At 40.0% G+C, this 13,051-nt stretch overlaps 1 protein-coding gene across 1 annotated transcript in view; it reads left to right on the top strand.

The window, feature by feature from the left end:
- ephb6 (eph receptor B6) overlaps positions 1 to 13,051 on the top strand; it is a 48,218-nt gene that overhangs the window by 25,381 nt on the left and 9,786 nt on the right. Inside the window, exon 6 of the mRNA XM_042489320.2 lies at positions 12,853 to 13,008. Within this exon, the coding sequence (XP_042345254.1) occupies positions 12,853 to 13,008 (156 nt within the window). The remainder of the gene's footprint in view (positions 1 to 12,852; positions 13,009 to 13,051) is intronic.

The following is a 13,051-nucleotide window of genomic DNA, read 5'->3' as shown; positions in this document are numbered from 1 at the left end:
GAACTTATTGGAACTCAAATACCCCATAAATAAATACTGGTAATCAGTCAATTTTTTTGGGCCGATCTTGACTTCCTGTCAGTTCTCTTCTAGGTATTTGCTGAGATACGAAGCGTCTCGATCAATATTGAAAGTCGCAGCTGTCAGTTTGATACACAGCTGGGTTTGATGTAGAGACCAGAGGGAAACGAGGGCAGGCGGGTCGGGTTAGGTTAAGATGAGAAGAGGAGAGGCAGTGTTGTATTCATGCAGTGCATTTGTAGTGATGTAACATTTGCATATTTTCTGTCATAAATAGAGTTTTACAGAGATACCTTAGGAATACAGAGCAGCCATATTGGTTGTTTAATGTTAAAGCCCCCTCCATTTAAAATGTGTGATGTTTATCTTCCCTAAAATGAATAACTTTGACTACACTGACTTGTACCAGTGCACTGAAGAGTTGTTTTCACATTCCTTTTTGTGCACTTCCCTAAAATCTGAGATTCAAAGCGCACTGGGAAAGCTAGATTAGTTACATAATACAAAAGCCAATCCCTGTCTCAGGGCACTGTTACACATGAGAAAAATTAGCAACAAATATTTGCCCCCTGTTCATTTCCGCATAAAGCTGGCAAAAGAGTGATTTAACTATTTGCTTCAGGTGGCAAAGTCACATCTTGGCATGTGTGGTGTTCAGCTTTGGTGAACTTTGATCGGCAGCCTCAACAGATAGCAAAGCATTGTGTGTGGAGGTGACATTTATTGTTGCCATCTTTTATCAGCTGATGTTGTATATCGGCCATGAAAAACACAAACTGTCCCACATGAGAGATGCTAATGTGAGATGGTAAAAGTACCAAAACATAATATATTGTGCCTTATTTAATTGCAAGATTAACTTTCTGATATATCTGCCGCCAATTTCGGTGCACAGCAGAATCCTCCATTTTCACGTTTCTGGCACAGAAATGTGTTTCCAAGCGATTCCTTGCAAACAGGACAGCTTTTACTAAAAAGCCACTTAAAACCCAGTTTGTGTGCTCTAAGACACCTAAACTGATACAAATACACGTTTTGCAGCAAAACACATGTAAAGTAAAAATCTGCTCATAATACAAAATTGATCAAAGTCCTTCTAAGTCTGACATGGTGTACTGCAAGCAAATTTCTCAGTAAAGGAGACAGAAGTAGATGTGCTTCCAGACCCTTTTTTGTAAATTATTATGTGGGAAACCCATGTTAAACAAAATATTAGTATAAGCACTTTAAAATGTGTCTGGAGAGGGACTTTAATGAAGAGTAGAGACAAGAGGAGGGAGGAGTGAGGAGGAGATGGGGTCAGCAATTTCAGCGCTGGTCAAAAAAATTTCCACTTCTTAGAGTGGGTGTGAGTGTGGGGAAAAAGAAGGAGAAAAAAGTTGAGAGATGTCCAGACGGACAGGAAGGGATATAGGGAGAGTGCAGGAGGAGGGAGCGAGGAAGAGAGGGGAGAGAGCCACAGTGAGAGGGATGTGACACATTTAGGTCATGGCGATGTAATGGCCACTCGTCTGTGAACAAGTGACAGAAACCGCAGGGGAAGAGAGGGGGAGTGGAGGAAAAACAGCGAGAGTGAAAGATAGGAGGATGCAAGTTAATGACTTAAAGAACTGAGCAGGCAAAAAAAATTCCAAGGGCGTGAAGGGAAAAGAGTGGATTTCTTTGTGTGAGTGTATTTTGCTGCTGATATGTTTTCCACATATGTCTGTAAATGTCGGGATTACAGTGAAAAACTGAAGTCTAGCAGGAATTTGAACGGCCATAATTGCTCCGCTCCCTCGCATGGGGGCCCTCAAAGTCTAACTAACTCCGGCACAATTAATCCTCCGATCCTGCCAAGTCAGCTGTGAAATGCATTCGTGCTCTTTTGCTTTACATCTGCACTCAGCCCGCCACTTGTGTTTGTCTGCATTTGATTGATATTTACTGACAAATCACCCCTCAGAACAGCTCAGCTGCCGGAGCGAAGGCTTCCACAAACCGTCTATGAATGATCCAACACGTTGCTGCCCACGCTGCTCCGGCTTTTTGTTCCAGCTCTCATTTGATTATGTTTTGTTGATCACTTCACTGACTAATGATGTGGACTGGCATCATTACATTGTTGTCCTCTCTGGCTCCCTGGGAATGTCGAGAAAGGAGGCAGATGGTTAGCTGGCGATGCAGTCGTCAGGAATTATTAACAGTAGTCGATCCGTGTTCTCGCTAGAAAGTGGATCACAGAATATTCTGAACCATCAAACTTGTACATTTCGTTCTTGTTTGCATTAAGCAATGAGGACATTTAATAATGATAGGCTGTGCTGCACTGAACTTGTGTATAGGCTGGAGGCTGTAATTAGAGACACGCCATTCTGCAAAATGTTCATTGTTTTCTGGCAGCAGCCCTTTTAACACTTCTGAGAAAAGGAAAAAAAACATTTTATCAAGACATTAAATGACATTTATTTCCACTTACAAGTGTGCCATTTTAACCTACATGCATTCAATTAAACACATTATTTAGCACATTAATCAATACCCTTTGATGATGTGTTTTCTCCATTTTTCACCATTTCAGTGAGTTGTATTGGGCCTCTTGCTTTTTAAGTAAATTACTTACTACAGTGAGAGTTAATGCTGTTTGATATCCATGTGAGAATACTGCAGCCAGCACAGCTTTGCCCCCTCAAGCAAGACATAATTTTTAGGGACAAATAAGGGCCTCTAGATCCCTCCTCCTCTCGGTCTCATGTGAAAATGAATATCAGTGTTAAATGATTGCCTTTAACTACACACAGCTCTAATAACTTTCTATTTTAAGACTCAAGGGGTCCATAATGTATTGCTTTATTTGTTGAAGTGGATTTTTACAGCAAGGTCTGAAGACTGTAACTGAAGTGCAGACGTGAACCACTTTAGCATACATTTTTCATTCGTTTATCATTAACATTTGACACATCGGTCCAAAAAGACTTAGTTTTTAGCAGTGCTACAGCGGAGTTGCTTTAGAAATGGGAATGTCGGTTTTTTAGTTGGTTGGATAACCCACTACGTTGATACTTTGATGGTTTGCCATAAAACTTACTTACGGACATGATGATCCCCTGCAACCCACTCATCAGAATAAATGTTGGCATTGTACCTTTCTTAAAACCACTGATATGTTACATTTAATACACTGTGGATATGTTTTAGCAACAATGTGAGGTAGGCACAAAAACCACTTGGTTATAGAAAGGAAAATATCATGTTTTTGCATATCTTTGCTTGCAAAATCCCAGCTGGAAATGCAGCTATGTCTTTATAAAAAGAAGATTGTTCTTGGAGTCCCTACTAACAACAAGAAAGTGGAGCACATTACACCAGTCCATGAATCATTGCACTGGCTTCCTGTATGTCAAAGGCTAGATTTTGAAATACTGTTGTCTATTAAGCATTCAGTGGTCTCAGGCCTTAATACATTTCTGATATACTTATATGTACGATGCATCTAGACCCCTCAGGTCATCTGGGACAGGTTTGCTCAGCATTGCTGGTATCAAAACCAAGCAAGGTAAAGCAGCTTTTAGTTTCTATGCTCCCCACCTGTGGATCAAACTCCTATATAAATAAACTTGCCTTGGTGGTACTATTTGCGCTGGAGACACAGCAGCAGGTTGCTACCATGTTTGGTGACTAAATATCACTGCAAACACAGTGATGAGTCAAGATGATTGTCATTGTTTCAGTCTTGAGCAGTGATTTGCAGCTTTGCAGTCTCGCCATCTACCATCCCGCCAATCCCCCAATGACAAAGTCAACTTATATACATTGCTGAAGAAAAGCTAATATGAGTTTGAAACATACATATTTGTGGATAGCAGAAAAGCAAAATGCCAACATTTTCTTCTGGCGACAGGGCTGTCCCCAAAGGTTGAACCCTAATGACTTATATCTTATATCTCACATTCTACTGGATGGGTTTGCACAAAATTTTCTGCAGTCGCTCATAGTTTTCCAGTGGACGAATCTTGCCGACGCTGTTATCCTCTCATTTTTCCTGCAGCTCCACTATGAGTTTTCATTTTTTACTGATATGCCTCAACAGCTGTCGGATGGTTTGGCATGACATATAATACAGACATTCATTTCTTCCTCGGGATGAATTGTAATAACTTTGGTGATGCCCGACTTTTGATCCAGCACCATCATTATCATTCCTCATCATTAGGTTTATGTGTCTTTCCCGAGAACGATTTGACATGTTCTGTCGACAGAAGGAGCCAGGGATTGATTCATAGCTCTATATTATTGATAAGTTATTCTAAACCAGCTCTGTAGACTGGAGAAATAATCTGGAGTTATTATTTATTTAAAAGAAAACTCAAAATCTGTACAACTGGGACTTTGTTGAGTGTTTTGTTCAGATTTACTTGAAAGCAACATTAAGCAAACAACCCTGCAGCTGTCATTAGATTGTGATTTAAATTTAGCTAAATCGTGTTTGTATATGAAAATACTTTAGAGGAGGGACACAAGTATGCGTGCATCCAGGCAGAAAAGCACAGGTGAGAGACAAAAAATGTATCACTGCAGGGCACAAAAGAGATCTGCACAATGATGCTCCAAATTAAAAGTTCATATTTTTTCTTTGAGGCTTTTTTTTCCTTTTTAAGGCATAATTTCCATCTGCAAAATCTTCTACAGGCCTACCTTAATAAATTTAAACTGGCAGCATGCAGATCTTTGTGCCCCATACCCAAATACTTGATCTCATGTTTCACCAACGGAGCCCCACCCAGTTAAACCAGAGAAAAGAGCACAGGAAACAATCATGCTGAAATGTTTTGTGTGAAAAAACCAAAGCTGTTGCAACTTTAGCAGAGAGTTAAGTGTTCATGTAGAACCCGATAGTGAGATAAAGCACATTTCCAGGGCCTTTAAAACAAGTGAAAACAACTTAATTGTATGATTTTATGCACCAGTTTTCAAACCACTGTAAGATCGGAGGGCCATGTCTGTTTGAAATGAAAAATGAATCACCAGAAATGACAACAACACTTGAGAAGAACTAGTGTGAAAACTTTCCAGTTGTCTGTTAATCTATTACATGTGCGATGCCTGATTATTCTGATCATTCAAACTCACCAAAACAACACTCCACCATTTGGACTGATGATAAATTAAACAGCCGACTGAAACATCAAACACTCACAAAAACACAGCTGGCGTTTTGGCAGACAGACATTAAAAGATCATTCCTCAATTATTTATCAAGCTGTTTATCACAAGCAAAGAACATTCGGCTTCTATACGATCGCCGTGACATTCAAAGCTTCGTTTGGATAAAAACTGGTTGTCAGTCTTTTGAAAAATGATAAGGACAGACAGAGACAGACAAGAAGCAGCAGCTGTCTGATGTTTCTATCCTTTGACATTTGTATCCCACAAGGGAGATGGAGGGGCGGAGAGAACAAGCGGAAACACGACCAAGCATGAGACACAATTACACCTGTTCAGCCAAACATGAAACAGTCCTTTAGTTTTGAGCTCCCCGAGCTGGTCCGAGCTGGCGGTACATCGTCCCCAGACAAGCTTCTTCCCTCTGTTTGATTCCTCTCAAACATTAAGCCACTGTCGAGGATTTGGGGCGAGGATTAGCGCTGAATGCTCAAATGGGCTGCGAGTTAATTTGGACCCTTGTTGGTATTTTCTTTAGCATGCGACTGAAATATTCAACATGTCACATTGTCCTGCTTTGTCACCCAGAGCGCTCACTCTTAGCACAGACACATCCACTAACTGTCCCGAGGCTCGCTGTGGTGGGAAACAAGAACATTTGTCCAGGGGAGGACGTAAACATGCAAGTGTGATATTATTTTGAGTGTGATGGGTGACTCTGCTCTGGTTCCAAAACGTCACTTTTCACCAAACAGCATGGACATATTCTTTACAGCAGGGTGACAGTTGTTTGTTGGTGTTTGATCTTTCAGTGTATTAATGAAAGTCAAACTGAGTGAAATGATCAATGAGATCCAGTATTGACTGTTGTGACTGGACATTGCTCTGTGTGTGGGGGGAGTGGGGGCTGACAAATAAGCCTAATGACAGTGAAATACGTCAGATTTATTGAGCGTGTTGGATCATCAGAGCAAGAAGTGTAATGATTTTTTTTCATTGACTACATTTTCATGCAAGAAATATTCTGCTTTTTTGGCCTTTTTCATAAAAAAACACTTTAAAACTAACTAGCCGTTTACATAGCTAAGTTGATATTCCACTAATACTCCTATTTACATGCAGCCATGTATACTGTGAGTAATGTGCCCTTACATGTCGCTTATCACATCATAATATAGAAAAGTGGAATATCTGTTGCTTGTGCCAGGATATTTTCAATGGTGCGGACTTGTTCGACAGTGTGAAACAGCCTCCCTCTTTTATTCCTTCAACCACCTTAATGAAAAGGTTGGCTTTACAATATTAGTGCATATCCAAAAGCCTGTTAATATCCAGTCTTTAATAGTATTTAAAAGTAGAATATTAGTGTGCAAGTAAATGAACCCCAGTATCTAGGGGAAAAATACTGACGATATGAGTCCAAATTCCCAAAGTTCCTCTGGTTTCATTACCCAAGAAAAAATCCAACTAAATTTTCATCAATTCATATTATATTTAACATTTTCTGCAAACTTAATTTCCCCATATCATGGTCTAAATTCTGTGCTCTATGCTGCCAGGGCCATAATTCTGTTCCTTTTTTCTGCCTCAAGACAGCTACGATACATCGTCATTTCAATGGATAAACAAGGCTGTGCAGACAAGATTAGAGAGAAATTATTTAATTATCTATATTTTAAAGCTCATTTTTGGTTCTTATTCATAAGAGACCAAAAATATTTGGGGGCAACAATAATATGATAGTTTATTCAGGATGTAAAGGGAAACTAATGCAAGTAAAACACCATTAGTTTTCTTGTCTTTTGGCAGACATGTCTGATGGTGAAACGCTGTCCAACTTGCTGTGATTAAGGACTAAACGGCCACAGTGGGTAAATTTTAGCATCTGAATGTTATAGCGCCAGTTCAAAAGAGGACCCAGATGCAGTGCAGCAGGCTGGTGGATTTAACAAAAAGTGAGCTTTAATGCAACTGGTAAAAAATCAGCAAAAACAGACACGAAAACTAAATCAGAACGGCACAACAAACACAAGTTTGACAGGCAGGGAAAATGAACCAGTGAATGACACCACTAACACAGACAGACTGACAAAGGACAGCAGAGTCACAGGTATATATACACAGAGAACTAATCACAAGAACAAGTCACAGCTGGGAAAGGCAGGCACGGGCAACAGGAGGGAAACACAGCGATTGACTGTCAATGAAGATAACGAGGGTGTGGTCGGAAACACTTGGATGGAGCCATCAAGACTGATGCAGGACAGGTGTGCAGGGAAAACTCTGCAACAGGGTAGGACTAACGAGACCGATACAAAGCAGGAGTGTATGAAAACAGGTGGGACTGACAAGGATAGGAAGTAGCACATGAAGAGATTGACTTTCAGAATAAAACAGGAAACAAACCACAGGCCAAACCTAGGATCATGACACTGAGGGCTGGCTCTTTGAACTCTGATTCTATATTTTGTTTGAGAAATCTACCAAAAAGGTCTGAAAATTTGGGTCCTTAAAAAGCATGGAAATTGTGTCTGAACCCTGTGAAGACCTTTGTAAACATTTAGGATCTAAAAAACGCTGTAGAATTTAATATTGTGTTTTAATTTTTCAATATACATGCAGGAGAGAGACTCTCTGTTTGAACAAAGCCCACCTTCTGTTATTGCTTCAGTACAGTGTAAGAGAAAGAAGAAAAACAAATGATTGCTTGCTTTTACATATGTCCGTGTGCTGCTGGAGCTCATATGGAAATGGCCATTATTAGAGCACATATGATTCAGTGTCTGTCTGTTGTTTCTGTCTGCACTGAACAGCAGAATGCAGAGAATATAATGGATGGAGGGAGGCAGAGGAAGGCATTTACAGTTGGAACCATGTGTACTCATCTCTCCTGTTGTGTGGTCGCATCTGTGACCGAGCTTATGTGTGTGTGTGTGTGTGTGTGTGTGTGTGTGTGTGTGTGTGTGTGTGTGTGTGTGTGTGTGTGTGAAAGAGAGAGAGATTATGCTGCGAGCCAAACGAGGGAATGAGCGCATGAAACAGGGAGAGAGAAAGAGAGAAATTGGGTCAGTGATCTACAGACCAAAGTATTATGTTCACGTCAAATTACTCACCTCATTGCTATTGTCTTTTTTCTATTTCTGTTTATCTCTTGAGAAATTAATTTTAGTGTTCAAATTGTATTTCTTTTTCTCTTAACATGATTTCATTTAACATAAATGTAGCCTTTGCTATACTAATTCTTTTCCCTATCTATTTATCTACCTATCTATCCATGTATGTGTGTGTATCAGTCTATGTCCCCTCTCCAAATTTAGAGTTTTTTATGGGTCCTTGAACGCAGCACAGGCAGAATCCTTTTTTTTCCTTGGTTTGTTCAGTTTGAGTTGCAGGTCGGATAATTGATCCTCAACGGATGAGGGGAGACGCTGTTTGTGAGTGAAAGCAAACTTTTGGACCCAGCTCAATGAGCGCTTAAGTTTCACTTTAAGTGTGCTTGACGTTCTACTGCTGTCTGTGCCCAAGGTTCGCTGTGCGCTCCGAGAGTATGGTGCAAGGCATAATCTAACAGTATATGCTCTAACAGCACCCCTAATAGTGTTGCAACAGAATGAAATTATGATAATCGTTGTGGAAGATATCGCTGTTTCACGCTATCACAGAATAACAGAATTGTTATTATTATAAGTCACAATGTCCCTTAAAAGAATAAAAACAGAAGGGCTAGTGTCGGTTGAAATGTTTTATCACTTTAATTACGCCTTGAAACCATTTTTTAATCAAGGTATGTATAAAAGGTCTCCCTTTTGAAAATAACTAAAATGAAGGTGATATTCTCCATCCAGTTGCAATTTTTCTTCAATATCATAGATAAGCAATGGTACACATTATGATAATCATATATAGTTTTAAGGTATACCTTAAAACCAGTAATTCGCTGCAACCCTGGTACCTAATGAACAGTTCAGCCCCAAAAACAGAAAAACAAAACATAGCGGCAGATTTTTTAATTGTGGCACCTTGCCAGAAATAATTGAATGTGCAGGAAATCCTGAAGATGTGACGTTAACTGAAAATATTTCTCGAAAAACATAGGTAAGCTTTCAATCTTATGGACGACTTTATAAACAAATTTACTAATTTGCAATATATTAATGTGCATAGAAGAATGACCTGATGAGGGTGACAAGGACTATTTAAATAATTTTCTGCAGTGAAATAATAATCCTTTAATCGAGTAATAATTTAATCTCCTATTAGTGTGTTGGTTCAGTAAGCATGCATTACTTACATCTATCATGTAATACACTCTAATATCCATGTCTGTTATTAGTGGATTTTCATCACCGGCTCTCACTTTAACTCTCCTCACTTCCCCGAGTGTACTGTTCTATGATGTGAAGGCATCTGTGTCTCTGCTCATAATGGCCATGAATCGTCTACTTTACAGATGGGAGATGGATGGATGTAGCCGGCGGTGGCGGGGGTGGGGGTTGCAGATCAAGCAAGAGGGCAGAGGGTTAGCAATCTCATTGGCTGCTGTAATCAGGTGGATGAGGATGGGAGAAGAAGGAGGAGGGGGGGTTGAGTCTATTGCCGGAGCTCGTAGCGGCGATGAGAGGCTTTGTAGCGAAGTCATGTTTCGTGTCAGAGATGTAAGAGAACACGTCTGGTAATGTGCAGTCGGGACATTAAAGATGGAGGAAGGAGGATATTTCCTCCTCTCTGTTTCTTCGTTTTTCACCCATCATCTGGCGCTCATATACATAATCCCACTGTTCATCCAATAACCATCTTGGGCCATCAATATCCATGTTCACTTCTTCCCCGTTTCTAGTTTATTCTCCCTCTGTGGTTTCTCAACATCCTTTTACTTCTTCCCCATCTCCCCTTTTTTCCCCTTTTCACACCTGTTTGAAAGCAAAGTCGGCTCTCTGAGACAAGTGAGAACACAGAAAGCCTTTTATCTGTTTATTCTTTAGCCTCTTTCACTTCCTAACTCCTTATCTACTCCTCCCACGCTGCCCCGACTCCATCTAGTATACACACATGCACCCACACACACATACAGTGTGTCAATTTAATAAATGTTCTTGACAAGGTTATATCAACAAGGTGAAAGGTTCACCCCCACCGACAATAAAGAACACACACCCACACACACACACACACACGCGCACGCACGCACACAGACACACGCATGCACAAACACACACACACACACACACACACACACACACACACACATACACATCCTCATCCTTCAACAAGGTTTAAAAACATACGAGAGGGTCCTTCTCTGAAGGTGTTGGCTTGGGTGTTATCACCCATTTACACACTCAGAGATACAAGAAAGCCTCACTGTAAGAGGATACTCACACTCTACGTTTAGCTCACAGACAAAGGGACATTTTTTTGAACGATGCAACCTTTAGATGACACTGATTTAGTCACTCACACATACACATGCACAGTGTGAAAATAGCAGCAGACCAGCCTGGAGGTAGTTCTCTCAATGTTCTCATGGTCCTGCTCAGGACGAATGCACGGGGCTCTGGCAGGCAGCAGCATGAAGTGAAGTGTGTGTTACCTTGACCTCAGCGCTCAGCTGTCCCGCTGTTGACATTAACAATTGGCACGTTTCACAGATTTTTCCACCGTAAAACACATCAGTTCAGGATAACAGCCTGCAGCTTCAAATGGTATTTTCAATGTGTGTGTGTGTGTGTGTGTGTGTGTGTGTGTGTGTGTGAAAGAGAGAGAGAAAGAGAGCGCTCATGCATGCTTTTAACTTGGATTGATTTTATATATTTAATGGATTGCATCACTTGATATAAGGATAATCATACTGTTTATTAATAATCTATTATTAGAATAATACGTTTCTGCTCCATTTCCTCTTTTATTATTGAGAAATTACACATTTGCCACAGTGACTATAATGGGATTTGGTCAAATTAATTTTATTACATTTTATTTATTTTGTGGGCTCATTTTTCCTCCCTCCTTCCACTTACAGGAATAATTTTGGGAAATCTGCATGCTTTTGTTTTACTTTCTGATATCGAGTTAAGCTCCTTTCCCACTGGATACATTTTTTTTTTAAAAAAGCCCCTTTTCTGGTATGATGCAGTTTTGTGCTGCCGCTAATTCCATTTTCTCCCTCCAAACAATGCTTGAACATCTTTCCATATTAGTTGGGTCCTAGTTAGAAAGAGGGACTCAAAAAAGTAAAACACGAAAAAACGAAAGGCGTAGCTGTCTATCGCAGAGCCGTGTACACAGCTCTGATCTACTGACAATAAGACTATCGTCTAATTTAGCAGGATTTCCTGGGTTTTAATAGCACTGCATATACACGCTAATTTTGGTGGAAAACTGTATTAGATGAGGACATTTATACTACTATCTGTCCATTACATGTAAGGCTAAAGCCAGCAGCTGGTTTGCGTAGATGAGCACAAAGTCTGGCCCTTTGCCGGGGCCCTTTCCATACATGACAAAATCAGGTTTACCATCACTTTTAAAGCTCATTAAGCAATACTTTATGACATGTATGTTAATACATACAACAACCAAAGTGTAAAAATTACACATGGTGTCTTGGCTGTATAACTGTACAAACGTGAGTTGCGTAGATCTTCTCATAATACTCTCTGCAAGAAAACAAATAAGTCATAAGTCATTCCTTTGAAACACTTTTGAATTTGTGTGTGTCCACCGATGGTTTTGCTTCTGTCTGCTTATGCGAGCCACTTCCTCTGTAAACAGAAGTAAATGACCGTGCTGGACGAAGCCAACAGCAAACAACAGGCCGCTGTGTTTTAGATGAACTTTTGACTCAAAGGAACCACAAGCCATCAAATTGATGCTTTACCCAAAAATAGTTTGTGGTGTGTGACTGTGGGATCAAAACAATATAAAAGGGCAAATTAGAATGACAGGAACTGTGCATTTCACAATATACTTTACATTATTGATGAAGCTCCAATGTTTTTTTAAATAGGTGTCTTCTGAGCGAGTGCAGATCATCAGAGCTGTCTTTATGTGCAACAAAGTCTGATGCGAGCTGTTCAGCTGGTCAGGCAGCTGAGATTTTAACATTTAAGACCTTGAGTGTTCAAAATAGTTAAAACTAAAAACTAAACTTAATACTAATAATTGACAATCTTATCTCAAATAGAGCTGCAGTGATTAGCCTAATCAATTAGTTGTCAAGAATTATATCAATCGTCAACTAATTTGGTAGTAGTTTAGTAGTTTTAGTATTTTAGTAATATTTTCTGTAAAAAAAAAGTCTCTTATTCCAGCTTTTTAATGTTTTTTTTTTTAATGGGAAAAAAACGTGGGTGCGTGCAAAACAAAACGTGATCTTGGGCTTTTTTGAAACACTGATTAGTTGTTTGGTTTATTAAATGTCAGAAAAAGCCGGAAAAAATCTCAATGGAATAATTTAGAAAATAACTGACAGATGAATCACCAGTGAAAATAAGCATTAGTCGAAGCCTTATCTCAAGGTCCATATTCTGACAAAACAGCAGAGTGAGACAGTGTTATATTTGAAACCCTGCAGATTTCTACTTGATTTATTTCTGAACACCACTGACTTAGTGAACACTGATCACTTTATATATTTGACTGTAAAAATGAAGCTCAACACTCCTTCTGTCTCTCTGTGTCTCTCTGCAGCGTGTCCGGTGGGCTACTTCAAGTCCGTTGCGGGCTCTGTTCCCTGCACGGTGTGTCCCCCCAACAGCAGAACCAGCCAGGAGGGATCGAGTGTGTGTGAATGTCGCAGCGGATTTTACCGGGCAGCCAATGACGACAACTCTTCTGCCTGCACAAGTGAGCTTTGTTGGTCTGTTTGTTTATGCCTGGCTCTCTGGGA

Source organism: Plectropomus leopardus, chromosome 11, assembly GCF_026936395.1.
Source record: "Plectropomus leopardus strain MGB_pleo_1.0 chromosome 11, ASM2693639v1, whole genome shotgun sequence".
NCBI lineage: Eukaryota > Metazoa > Chordata > Actinopteri > Perciformes > Serranidae > Plectropomus > Plectropomus leopardus.
Note: the sequence above shows the minus strand (reverse complement) of the source record. Positions and strands in the feature narration are given on the sequence as shown.